The following is a 13,476-nucleotide window of genomic DNA, read 5'->3' as shown; positions in this document are numbered from 1 at the left end:
CTTTTTTGAGTAAATGGATTAAAGTGACCTTGATTGTGTATAGAAATGTTTCTTTTCATCAATACATTATTACAACATTATTCATACTCAAGTAATAAAACTGTAATGTTGGAACACATCCTGTATTTATGAGTTGAGAGTTTCAGAATGTCTTTTTTTTCACAACTGGGCAAAACAGAGGGATCCAGTGTTGGAGAGTACTTGTTTTTTTTCTGTTTTTTTTCAAGTGTTCTCTTTGAGCATCAACTTCTTTCTGTTTGAAAACTCATTTACAATGATGTTCCAGTTGAAATCTACATGTTTGAAACAAGGTGTACTAGGTTCAGGCCTTGAAGTGTTGCTGTCAGTCACTGTTAACTTCTCAAGACAGGAGTGTGCCAAAGTAGGGGGAGGGTTGGGGTCATCACTTCTCTCTACAGGAACTGCATTATGCTTAAAACCATGCTTGAAATGACTTTTGCCTGGTCAGTAATGCACATGTTCAAAATTTCAGAAGAAATCTGTGTCAAGTTAACTTCCTGGTTCTATCTAAACTGATGAGCTGATTTTCAACTGTCATGTTTCATTGATTAAACAAGCACACCAGGGGCCGGGTAGCTCAGTTGGTAGAGCACTGGAGTTGTGATCAGCTGGTCATGGGTTGGAATCCAGGCCTGGACAGACACGGGTCAACTTTATATGCAGACTCTGAGATGGTATTCATGTCCCACCCCTGTGTCACCACAGTGGCACATAAAAGACTTCGGTAATTGTGCAAAAAGTGCGGGTGGCTGAATACACCTAACCGTACACACACACAAGAGACTCTTGTTGCTGCTAGCTTTCCACTGGGAGGAAGCGACCCGAATTTCACAGCACTGGAATAGTAAAGTAAATGAAATAAAATGAAATTGTAGTGTCATCCTGGACATGAAAAAAGAAATGGCATGTTACTAAGTATTATGTTGTCTTGAGCATATTCCCTGATTTCTTTCCAGATATGAACGAGTGTGAGACCAGGAAGATGTGTCCCAACGGCCAGTGTTTCAACATGGATGGCTCCTACAAGTGTGTGTGTAACCCTGGATACCGCCAGTCGCCCAATCAGCAAATCTGTTACGGTGAGGTCTGGGTATGAAGTTGATAAAAATCATTTGTTTCATCTCTCTCTCTCTCTGTCTCTCTCTGTCTCTCTCTGTCTCTCTCTCTCTCTCTCTCTCTCTCTCTCTCTCTCTCTCTCTCTCTCTCTCTCTCTCTCTCTCTCTCTCTCTCTCTCTCTCTCTCTGTATATGTGTGTGTGTGAGTTTGTGTATGTGTGTGTGTGTGTGTAAAGGGGGGGGGTCAACAAAAGAAGAGTTTATGTTCCTTGTGCTTTTATGTTTTATTGCTTTAAGAGAACCTGTTGCAGTGATGTTTGATTTTGCTGTGTGCAGACATCAACGAGTGCACAGAGAACGGAAGGCTGTGTGTCAATGGACAGTGTATCAACCTGGACGGAAGCTACAAGTGTGAGTGTAACTCTGGCTTCCAGCTCTCACCTGATGGCGCCTTCTGTCTGGGTAAGTCTTAAGGTTTTTGCAGTCTCATGTCCGTTGAGTAGCCCGTTTTATCTTTGTTTTATTCTGAGTAGTTTACTGGTATGTTGTAGAGCTGCCATGAGTGTTTGACTTATTCTATGAATGTGTTACCTATATGTCTTGTTTACCTGCTTTTGTCTGTCTTTCTGTTGCTCATAGTCGTAAGCTGCTTCTTTCCTTCAACATGAACAATCACTCAGTAGCCCTTGTCTGTTCTATACTTAAACCTCTTTCCCGGTAGGAATTTTAGTAGAAAAGTTTCAAAGAATACTCAACTTTCCTGTCCAGTTTCAGTGTCATTATTGATTTTATTGTAACATAGTTGTCATATACCAACAGACGTATAAACTCATACATTATGATTTGAAGCTGTGATATGACAAGAACAAGATAACAATGAAAATGTACTCACCAGAAACATGGACAATAAACGACAATAAAATTATTGTCCATGTTTCCGGTGAATACATTTTCATTGTTACATGTATCTTGTTCTTGATCTTCTCATCTGACCGGCACGGTTGGCCTAGTGGTAAGGCGTCCGCCCCGTGATCGGGAGGTCGTGGGTTCGAACCCCGGCCGGGTCATACCTAAGACTTTAAAATTGGCAATCTAGTGGCTGCTCTGCCTGGCGTCTGGCATTATGGGGTTAGTGCTAGGACTGGTTGGTCCGGTGTCAGAATAATGTGACTGGGTGAGACATGAAGCCTGTGCTGCGACTTCTGTCTTGTGTGTGGCGCACGTTAAATGTCAAAGCAGCACCGCCCTGATATGGCCCTTCGTGGTCGGCTGGGCGTTAAACAAACAAACAAAAAACAAAAAAAAACAAAAACCACCACGACCCTCTATGTTAAAACATTTAGTCAAAACTTGACTAAATGTAAAAAGGTGTGCTGTTTATTTGAGAATTCTGTAGTGATTATATTGAGTTGTGAAAGTACCTGTGATCCACAGACTATGATGAGTGCCGCACCACCGGCATGTGCTCCAACGGTCGCTGTCAGAACATGATGGGCAGCTTTAAGTGTGTCTGTAATCCTGGCTTCAAACTCGCACGCAGTGGAGAGGCCTGCATTGGTGAGATTTACTGGGTGTTATTTCAGTTCATTTTTGTTGGAGCTTGCATCCTGAAGGTACTATAAGTCTTTAGTTTGGAATCACTTTTAACAAGTTAAAAGACCATGGGTGCCTGTGGCTTTGTCTGAGTTTATAAATCTGTTCCTCTATTATTGCATCAGTTAATAACATTTGCTTTTGTAGCCACATGATTTAGAGGTATAGTGTTATTCATTGTGTGTGTGTGTGTGTGACTGCAGACATCAACGAGTGTACAGCAAACCCAGGCATCTGTGTGAACGGCCAGTGTATCAACAATCAGGGCAGTTTCAGGTGTGACTGTCCTCGAGGATTCACACTCGGACCTGATGGACGCACATGTCTAGGTAAGATCACACTTTGAGATGATACACAGTGTTGTTCTCGGGCCTCTCTCTCTGGCCATATTTATTTGATCTGACGCATTACTGTGACCCCAGGTCGGTGGACCGTCTGATAGTTTTGACACGTAGGATGTCTTCTGACATTATTATTTTTTACAGCCGGAACATTGTTAATTTTTACAGCCAGAACATATTGACAGTTGTACATTTTCAATCCAGGTTCATCTGACTTATTTTCCTCTGTGTCTGGGAACAACACTGAATACATTTTCAGCATAGTTCTTTTTTCTTTTGATGATGAAATTGAGATTTAATGTCCTCAGTGGTCAATTGGGGCTAAGTTTGCACAGAGAAGGCTTTTAAATTTAAGACACATGCCAAAGAACAGATTAAATGGCTTTCAGGAAGGCGCAGTATTTCATTAGGTGTACAAGGAACAATGTTTTTGTTTCTTTACTCTGCTTTCTATTGTCAAGTTGATCTCTCATGCTTCAAAAGACAACGTGGCCATATTTTTGGTGAAAATTGGTGAAATTTGATGCCCTCTTCATGAGAGAACACCTCACAACGACGGACACTTTCAGACTTGTTTATCTGCTGTTTCATCTTCTTTGATTACTGAGATGTTAGCATTACTTCTTGTTCTGCGTTCATGGAAATCCCATGTTTTTTGTGTGTACATGTATGATCGTTTTAACCCCACCATTTAGGCAGCTATATGTCGCTTTCGGGGGAGCATTACAGCATTGTAATTCCATTATGTGCACACATGCCATATAGCTCAGTTGGTAGCGCGCTGGATTTGTATTCAGTTGGCCGCTGTCAGCGCGAGTTCGATCCCAGGTTCGGCGGAAATTTATTTCACAGAGTCAACTTTGTGTGCAGACTCTCTTCGGTGTCCGAACCTCCCCCCGTGTACACTACATTGGGTGTGCACGTTAAAGATCCCACGATTGACAAAAGGGTCTTTCCTGGCAAAATTGCTTAGGCACAGTTAATAATTGTCTACCTATACCCGTGTGACTTGGAATAATAGGCCGTGAAAGGTAAATATGCGCCGAAATGGCTGCAATCTACTGGCCGTATAAAATTTCATCTCACACGGCATCACTGCAGAGCGCCTAGAACTGTACCCACGGAATATGCGCGATATAAGACTCATTGATTGATTGATTGATAGATCACAGCATACAGGTGGAGCACATCTGACAGCTTATTTTCCACTGTCTCAGACCTGCGACGCAGCCTGTGTTACCCAGACGTACAGAACGGTCGCTGCCTCAACCCTCTTCCCATGATGGTGTCCAAGTCCACATGTTGCTGCAGTCTCATGATCTCGGGCTTCACCTATGCCTGGGGTCAGACCTGTGAGATCTGCCCAGCCATGACGGACCCTGATTTCCCCACGCTCTGCCCTCACGGCAAGGGCACTGACCATGATGGCAAAGGTGTGTTGTGGATGGTTGAATACGATTCACCAGGTCTAAAGTACATGTATTATATTTTCTGTAAATTGAAATGTGGATGGCACAGAGAGATGAAAGGCATCATGGGCTAGCAGTAATGTGTGTGCTTCGCTAAAACTTCAAATCCAAAAACAGATAGACTGCTAACGTTAAAAAATGTAGTACCGTATTTGACAAACTACAAGCCGCGACTTTTTAAAAAAAAAAAATCGCATTGCGGCTTATAAAAAGATGCGGCTAAAACGTTACCTAAACTTGAATAGCATTCACCTAATGGAAGTCGCCGCGGATTTTCATTTCGCTCGATTAGCGATTACCGGTACTTTATTAGCTCTCTACTCAAGACTCGGCGCTTTTCTCTTTCTTTCGCGAATCTTCGTTTGTCAACAAGTCGTCGTGACAAGATAGCGTACAGAGAAACACCGGATGTGTCAGGATCTCGCGCGCGCGAGATTTCGTTTTTTTGTGTCTCGCGATAGTTGGAGGAGCGAGAGCCGCCATGTTGTGTTTTCGTCTGCTCGAAATGTGCGCAAAAGTCCTAAATCATCCCAAAAAAGCTTATTCTGGGCGGGACTACATGTGTGTGTTGGTTACAAATTGTGTGTGTGATATTTTTCTTCAAACTTTTTCACTTTTCTTCTTTGTTTCACTTGTTTATTCTCGGAGCCGATTTCGCCAAATACCGTACTTTCATTTGCCTGGTTGTTTTGATTTATTGACACGATCTGATTATATTTTTTTCGACGGCGGCTAATATAGTGGCGCTGCCTATACGTGGCTCGTCCCAATTTTTTGGTTAAAAGTCGGGGGTGCGGCTTATAAAACGGTGCGTCTTGTAATCCGTCAAATACGGTATAAAAAAAAACAATCTCCAAACTCCTCCAAGATATGTCCTGTAATTTGACATGGTTTCTTTTCTTTTTTGTTTCATTTGTTTAGGTTTTCTTTTCATTTTTTTTTTGTAACATTTACACTGAAAACATTGTAAAAAAACTAAAGACTTGCTTCATAGAGTTTGTATTGTGTTTTCAGATATCAACGAATGTATGCTGAACCCTAACATCTGTGAAAACGGAGCTTGTGAAAACCGACAGATGGGTTACCGATGTGTGTGTAACCCTGGTTACAAAGCAGATGGGACTGGCACTCTCTGCTTAGGTAAGTCTACTTGGTGTTGATGCAAATGTAGTTGTGTGCATGTGACACTCTGAAGTGTATGTGTGGGTGAGAATGAGAGCATGCTTGTGTGTGTGTGTGTGAGCATGCGTGTGTGTGTGTGAGAGAGAGAGAGCATGCATGCACATGTGTGTGTGTGAAAATATGCTCTTGTCTGTGTAGCGATAAAAGTCCCATATACAGCACATGTGGAACATCCTCCCTTCCCTCTTTTATGATCCCCTGATAGTAGACTGCTTATTCAGATATTGTGTTCATAACCTTTGTACATTTACCCTCTTTGGAGACCTGATTTTCTCAGATTTTGACGATTTTTTTATTGTACTATATCTGCTAGCGCTGCGTCAACCTAGCCGGCAGTTTCCGCTGTGACTGTCCCCCTGGCACCATCAAGGACGCTGACGGCAGAAATACTCCCGAGTTTCTCCTCGTTGAGATAATAAAGTGTTCTCTGTCTAGCCATGCATATGAGTGTATATAAATGGTGGCCCACTCCCACAAAAGGATAACAAAGTGTCATTTTTGACATTTGGACTTTTTGGTATCCCTTGAAAGTGAAGATAGCCAGCTTTCAGATGGTCTTTACTACAAGTGTCTATTGTTTAGCATTGATGAGATATAGCGATTTAAAGGTTGCTCAAACTCAAGCGGCCATTTTGAGAAAAGCAGGTGTGAAGGTCACAGGAGTAAATTGGCAACAAATCCCCAGCAACAGGTTTCTAGTTTAACTTCTAAAGCTTAAAGTGACTGATAATGATTAAATGTAAACTTTTCTTCAATATGCATCAAAAAATGAAAATGAAATTTGTTTCAAGTAAAAAAAAGCGAAGAAAGAAACAATTATTTGGGGGTTAAAAGGGTGCTTATTTCGTGTCTGCGGTGCAATAAAACCTCATTTTTATTATATTTGCAAAGCGAATCTAAAATTGATATTTACAGAATAGATATGGTAGAGTGCAAAAATGCAAAACTCTCAAAATCCAAAATGTTGGCCATGGCTCGAGTTTATTGCTGTTATCTCTGTTCGGCCACAGCGACTTTGTTATCCTTTTGTTGGAGCCGGTCACAATGTTGAAACACTGTTCAGTGGTGACTTTGTGTCAGTACACCTGCACTCTCATGAATGTGTTTGCATGTGTGTCCAGACATAAACGAGTGCGAGCAGAATCCCAGGCTGTGTGACGGAGGGCGATGTCGCAACACACCTGGCAGTTATCAGTGTGTCTGTCCATCTGGCTATCTGTTTAATGCCCGTACCAGAATGTGTGAAGGTAAACTTCTTTCTGTTTATCCATCTTTCTCTTTCTCTGTGTCTATGGGCACAGCTCAGAAAAGGGAAATGATCACATGTCACAACAGCATAACTCTAGTTCTGGTATCGACCAAAGCTAATAGTGTGTTTTGTGATCAGATTTGATATGCAGTAAATTAAAATGCCTTTGAGACATATTCATGCATTTCACAATGAAGAAATATTTTTGTAGTCGGATACAGGTGAGTACCTAAACTACACTGAAATTAGACTGTCTTGCACATTTTTGTTGTTGTAAGGAATCGTTTTAATGGGTTTTCTACATGCGCTTTTGCAGACATGGATGAGTGTCGAGACTCGCCGTGTGTAGGGGGGCGCTGTGTCAACCTAGCCGGCAGTTTCCGCTGTGACTGTCCCCCTGGCACCATCAAGGACGCTGATGGCAGAATCTGTATCGGTCAGTTACCTGCTTTGCAAATAATGAAGTGTATTATCTATTCATGTGGACAGGTCTGAATTTAGCATGTGATTCTGTTGTAGCAAATGTGTTCACCAGGAGTTTTGATTTAAGCAAACATAATTTCTAAAAAGCATTTTATTGTTCATATGTAGACAGAACATGTTTGAGTCAATATAACACTTACCTCGACAGTACTATTCTTGCACATTATCTATTATAGGCCGAAAAAATTGGACAAAACGCTGCGTGGGTACAATTATCTCCCATAACCATGCGCCACCGTGGATCCCAAGCACTGTCTGAGTGCTTCCCCCTTACAGGATGTAGGTGGCGCGTCCTCTTTCTTTTTTCGCGCGTGACAGTAGGCTGTGTTTCTGCTGCGCTCCCGGATTATTTTGGATTCTAGAGTCTTCTTTTCTGTGTGGATTACCACCTGTTGGATTTTTGTGTGTTATTCCACTTCTGGCTTGAGGCTACGTTGTTTTTCTTCCAACTTGTGCCTCCGTTGTTGTGTGGCGGACTCGGCGTGCCTACCGTCCTACTTCGTGGTGACCGGTCGTCTGCTTCTCGTTTCGCCTCATTCACTTGAGTATTGACCTAATTTTCTTTGAATTTTGTTAATTCTCGATTTTTTAAGGGTACGTACAGGGCGAGGTAGGATGTCTCGTCTTGTTTTGGGCTCTGGTTCTACGGAACCAGAGTCTGCCGGGGGCAACCCTTCTCCGGGCGCACAGCGTCATGTTTTGCGCACGGACAGGGGGACCTTTCGGCGCTCCGACTCTCCCTCCCCAAACGCTTTGCGTTTGCGGCGAGGGAGGGCGGAGAAAGCCTGTTTGAGCAAGCTCAATGCGAGCTTGCTCAAACAGGCTGGGCTTGAACCTGGGACTTCGGGCGGGGCTGCGCCGTCGAAGGTTCGGGGAAGGTCGAGGGGAAAGAAAAAGCGTCTTTCTCCTTCTCCTTCCGTGGAACACGCTTCCCCCCCTTCGACGCCGTTGTCCGGCCCTCAGTCTCAGGCTTCAGCTCCTCCCGGTTTCAAGCCTGGGGGGAAGGTTTCCTTCTCCTCCCTGGCTCGAATCCGGGGGCGGGTCGATTCCCAACCCTCTTTGGGGGTTGGTGAATCTGATCTAGGGGCTACGGGAGAGACTCAGGTTTCGACTTCTTTCTTTTCCGGTGCCTCTCCTGTGCCCTCCTCGGTTTCCACCGCTGTGGAAGCCAGGAGGGACACGGGTCCTCCTCTGAACTCCCTCGCTGGGTCGTCTACTGCTGTTTCGACAGTAGTCTCGGACTCATGGGGGGGGAGATCGGAGGAGATGACGGGGTCTATGAATTCCCTCCCCGCTGGGGTTGGGATGCGAATTGACCCCGTTCAGGGCGGTCCTGTGGGGGCAGGGGTTTCAGGCATCGTGCCTACGACCACTGCTACTACGGTTCCCTCTGACGTCCGTGTGACTGGTGGCTGTCCCTCTATGAAACGCTCCGGCCGACTAGTTACTGGACGTGGAGGTGTTCGACAGAACGTGGTACTTCTGTCGAATGGTCAGGGCGACGGGAACATTGTTTCTGTTGCTCAAACCGACACCTCCGACCGGACCGTCTTGACCCCACGCCATTCCTTAGCGTCTGGTGTTCGGGTGACGGATGGTCCGGACCAAGGGTCCGGAACGGTCCAGGCTTACGGGTCGGGATCGAACCGGACCCACGGGTCCCGACTGGACTTGACCTCCGGGTTTGGTCCGGACGGGACCCATGGTACGGGACCGTACCGGACCTTAGGGTCCGGTGCGGGACAGTACCTCTGGCCCTTGCCGGACCCCCGGACCTACGGGTCCGGATGGTACGGTACGGGACCAGTGGTCCGGTCGGGACCGGACCACCCGACCACCTCTGTTGGTCCGGGTGGTCTGGCACCGAACCGGAACACACCGGACCACCGGACCTACGGGTCCGGATGGTACGGTACGGGACCAGTGGTCCGGTCGGGACCGGACCACCCGACCACCTCTGTTGGTCCGGGTGGTCTGGCACCGAACCGGAACACACCGGACCACCGGACCTACGGGTCCGGATGGTACGGTGTTTCCACGTCCGGACCGAACCACCCGAACACTTTTGTGGGTACGGATGGTTCTGTGCCGAACGGGACCTCCGGATGGTACGGGACCGGACCGGACCACCGGACCGGACCGGACCACCGGAACACCGGACCACTCGACCGGACCGGACCGGAACACCGGACCACCCGACCGGACCGGATCGGCACCCCCGACCGGACCGGACCATTTCTTTTCTGATCAGACCCGATGGGTCCCTGTTCAGTCTATAAATGGCGGGGGTTCGTTGGCTGGACTGACCCAACAGTCGCAGGGTTTTTGTTGTTCTCTCCCTTCGGCTGCTGGAGACGTTTCGTCTTTGGGGCAGGGGTCTTCGCGGCCTCTTGCTTCAGTGGGCGTTTCGTCACAGTCTACTTCATCACTTTCGGCTCCTCCCCCTCAAGCTTCCTACACTCCTGCTGTTGAGGAGTTGTCGGGAAGTGAAGAGGAGAGTGAGTCAGAGGACGATGGGGAGGAGGATCAGGGTCGCCCTGAGGTTAACACTGATCCTCTACCCTTGCCGGTTTCTGATGGAACTTCCGAAGCTATGCTTCGTACTTTCCAACAGTACATGACAGACATCACGCGGCGTCTTGACGCCACGGATGCCTCTCTTAAGCGTCTGTCGTCTAGTGTTCCCAACCCTTCGGTTGACACACAGGACGTGGAGTCTGAGGACGAGAGGCAGGAGGCTCTCCCTCGCACAGCTAGAAGGACGTTTGAACAGTTTCAGGACGTCCTTCCCTCCGACGCCCTCTCGTCCTTGGAGTCCGCTTCGGCCCGGGCGCGGGAGGCACACGCCGCGTCTGCCGGCGGCTCGTTTTATGAACGATCCGGCCGCCAGCAATTCGCGTTCCACCCTAGTCTTAGTGCCACGGTGGAAGCGGCAGCACATCGCCTGAGGAGTACAGATTCACGTGCGAACGCGACCTATGTTCCTCGGGAGGACGCGGATTCAGTGCCGTGCTTTCCTTCGGGAGGCGCACCTCCACTGTTTCCTCGTGTCCAATCTGTTTCGTCCCTCCCTTTTCCCTTTGACTCTCGAACTCTCCCTTTCCAGACTTCGAGTGTTCAGGGTGGGGCTGACGGTGATGTGTTCGTTGGGGAGGTGCCTTCGGTCAAGAAGGTGGAACTGAGCTCTGCTTCGTTCCACAATCTTGAGGCCACCGTTTCTTCCATTGTCGAGGCCCAATCACAGGCCTTGACATGGATGAGCACGCTGTCCACACTGTTGGACCCTCCCGATCGGGCAGAGTCCGATTCCACTCGGGTCCTTGACACGGTTCGAGTGGATCGGGCTTTGCATGCCGTGCGATCGTGCGTGACGACTGCGGCAGAATTGGCCATTGGAACACGGGTCCACTTGTTGGCCCTGTTCCGTGATCATTTTCTGGCTACTTCTTTAGTGCCTCCGGATATGAGGAAGAGTCTGAGGAACACGTTTCCTCAGCCTTCTTCCCTTTTTCATCCGGGCACTGTCCGTTCTGTGGTGGAGTCCACACGCCAGAGGAACACTGATTCTCTGATGGTTGGCCTCGCTGCTTCGGCGACGTCGGCGGGGAGTAAGAGAAGTGCTACAGTCACCTCCAGCTCCCAGCCTCAGAAGAAGAAGAAGAAGAAGCCAGTTTCACTGCCTCCTTCTTCCTCCTCTCAGGCGCCTGTCGCGTTCCCCCCTGCGGCCCCGGCTTCTCGTGCTCCCAAGCGTAAGAAGAAGGGTGCTCAGACAGGTAAGGGTAAGCAGCACCACCAGGGGGGTGGTCGCAAGCCTGCGCCTGCCCGCCAGCAGAATTTTCAGTGAGTCCCGGCCCTACGTTGACGCCCCCTCAAGTTGCCCCTCTTTCGTCCGTCGGTTCCCTTTTTCGGGCCCGCGACATGTGGGGCAGACTGGTCTCCAACCAGTTTATCTTGAGGGTGGTGGGGTCGGGGTTTTCTCTACCGCTGTCGTCACAACCTCCATTGTCCGCTCTACCTTTGACGTTCCCCCCTCCTCGAGACCCTGCCAGATGGCAGGCTCTTCAAGACGAGGTGAACTCGTTGGTCGAGAAGAAGGCTGTCTACCCCCTTTCTCAGCCTTCTCCGGGGTTCTACTCCCGCCTGTTCACCGTCCCCAAAAAGGACGGCAGGTTCAGGCCGGTGTTGGACCTCTCCACCTTGAACTTGTACCTTCGCAGGTGCAAGTTCAAGATGGAAACCCCTTCGTCGGTCCGGTTGGCCATCCGGCCAAACGATTGGGCCACGTCTGTGGACCTCCAGGATGCTTACTTCCACATCCTGGTGGCCCCGGGGTACCGACATCTGCTCCGGTTTGTTTGGGAGGGCACAGTGTTCGAGTTTCGGGCCCTCCCATTCGGACTGTCCTTGGCCCCGCTGATTTTTACAAAGGTGGTCAAGGAGCTGGCGGCGTTGGTCAGAGCTCAGGGTGTGCGTCTGCGTCAATATTTGGACGATTGGCTCACCCTGGCCCAGTCTCGCGATCAATGCCTCCAACACACCCGGCAGGTCCTGGAACGGACCCATGCTTTGGGGTTCCAGATACAGTGGCACAAGTCAGACCTCGTGCCAGCCCAGCAGTTTTGCTACTTGGGGATGGCGTTCGACACAGTGCTTTACACTGTGTCTCCCTCCCCGGACAGAATCCTCTCCCTGAGGCGAAAGATCCTCTCCATTCAGGCTTGCCGCGCTGTTCCTCACAGGCGGCTGGCGGAACTGTTGGGTTCCATGGAGTCTGTCGCTCTGCTGCTGCCCCTTGCAAGGCTACACAAACGTCCCCTGCAACGGGCAGTAGCAGATCGGACTTCCAGGCCTCTCGATTACACCGAGTTGGTCCAGATCGGGCCTTGGTTTCACGAGGCTGTAGTCCAATGGCTGGACCCGATCTGGCTCAACTCTGCGGTGCCTATCCAACCGAGACGGCCGTCTCTCTTCCTGTACACCGACGCTTCTACGCGGGGTTGGGGGGCCCACCTGGACCTGCACGAGGCCCAGGGGGTCTGGACCCAGGAGGAGTCCCTCCTACACATCAACTTTCTAGAGTTGGAGGCGGTTCGTCGGGCTCTGCTGGAGTTTCGCCTCCTGATTCGGGATCAGGATGTGTTGGTCCACGGGGACAACACCACATGCCTAGCTTACCTTCGCCACCAGGGGGGCACCAATTCTCGGTCCCTCTCCCTGTTAGCGGAGGAGATTCTGCTCTGGTGCCAGACCAATCAGGTCCGGATGTCAGTCCAATTCGTTCCGGGGAAACTGAACGCCCTGGCCGACATTCTCAGTCGGGGCGATCAGGTTCTCCCCACAGAATGGACCATCGCTCACAACGTTCTACGGCGTCTGTGGGCAAGGTGGGACCGTCCTCTGATCGATCTGTTCGCAACTCGATTCAGCGCTCGGCTTCCCAGGTACGTCAGCCCCTTTCGAGACACGAATGCGTTCCACGTGGACGCATTCACTCTCTCGTGGAGGCTCCTCGATGCTTACGCCTATCCCCCGACATCTCTGATTCCGAGGGTACTGGCAAAGTATCTGCAGGAACGGCCAAGACTGATTTTGGTCGCGCCTTACTGGCCAACAGCTCCGTGGTTTCCAGATCTTCGCGGTCTCACCCACGTAGACCCTCTACCTCTGAATCTGGACGGGGGAAGTCTGCTCCAGCCTCGATCAGGCCTCCCTCATCCACGTCCAGAGAGTCTGTGCTTGACCGCATGGCTCTTGTGCGCTCCAAACTGCTTGCACTAGGATTGCACAAGAGTTCAGTAGAGTTTTCCTTGAACGCTAAGAGGCGATCAACTAATCAGCTCTATGACTTACGCTGGAGAGCTTGGGCCTCCTTCGCCTTGTCCAAGGGGATAAAGCCGCTTTATCCCTCAACACAGGACTTGGCCAACTTCCTGGTGGAAGTGTATCAAAAGAAGAGTCTTTCTTCTAAGACTCTTCTTGGATACAAATCTGCCATCACTTCCACGATTGCGGCTGCTACTGGTCGCAGACCTGAACACTTGATCAGTTCCTCCCTCATTGCTAATGTCCTTTCGGGTATTAGC

At 49.0% G+C, this 13,476-nt stretch overlaps 1 protein-coding gene across 1 annotated transcript in view; it reads left to right on the top strand.

Moving 5' to 3' along the window:
* The window catches only part of LOC138979298 (fibrillin-2-like), a 123,062-nt gene that overhangs the window by 45,295 nt on the left and 64,291 nt on the right, over window positions 1-13,476 (top strand). Inside the window, exons 11-18 of the mRNA XM_070352034.1 lie at window positions 978-1,100; window positions 1,413-1,538; window positions 2,511-2,633; window positions 2,873-2,998; window positions 4,228-4,443; window positions 5,494-5,619; window positions 6,783-6,908; window positions 7,227-7,346. Coding sequence (XP_070208135.1) covers window positions 978-1,100; window positions 1,413-1,538; window positions 2,511-2,633; window positions 2,873-2,998; window positions 4,228-4,443; window positions 5,494-5,619; window positions 6,783-6,908; window positions 7,227-7,346 — 1,086 coding nt within the window. The remainder of the gene's footprint in view (window positions 1-977; window positions 1,101-1,412; window positions 1,539-2,510; window positions 2,634-2,872; window positions 2,999-4,227; window positions 4,444-5,493; window positions 5,620-6,782; window positions 6,909-7,226; window positions 7,347-13,476) is intronic.

Source organism: Littorina saxatilis, linkage group LG1, assembly GCF_037325665.1.
Source record: "Littorina saxatilis isolate snail1 linkage group LG1, US_GU_Lsax_2.0, whole genome shotgun sequence".
NCBI classification, from domain to species: domain Eukaryota; kingdom Metazoa; phylum Mollusca; class Gastropoda; order Littorinimorpha; family Littorinidae; genus Littorina; species Littorina saxatilis.
This window is presented reverse-complemented; position numbering and strand designations above follow the sequence as displayed.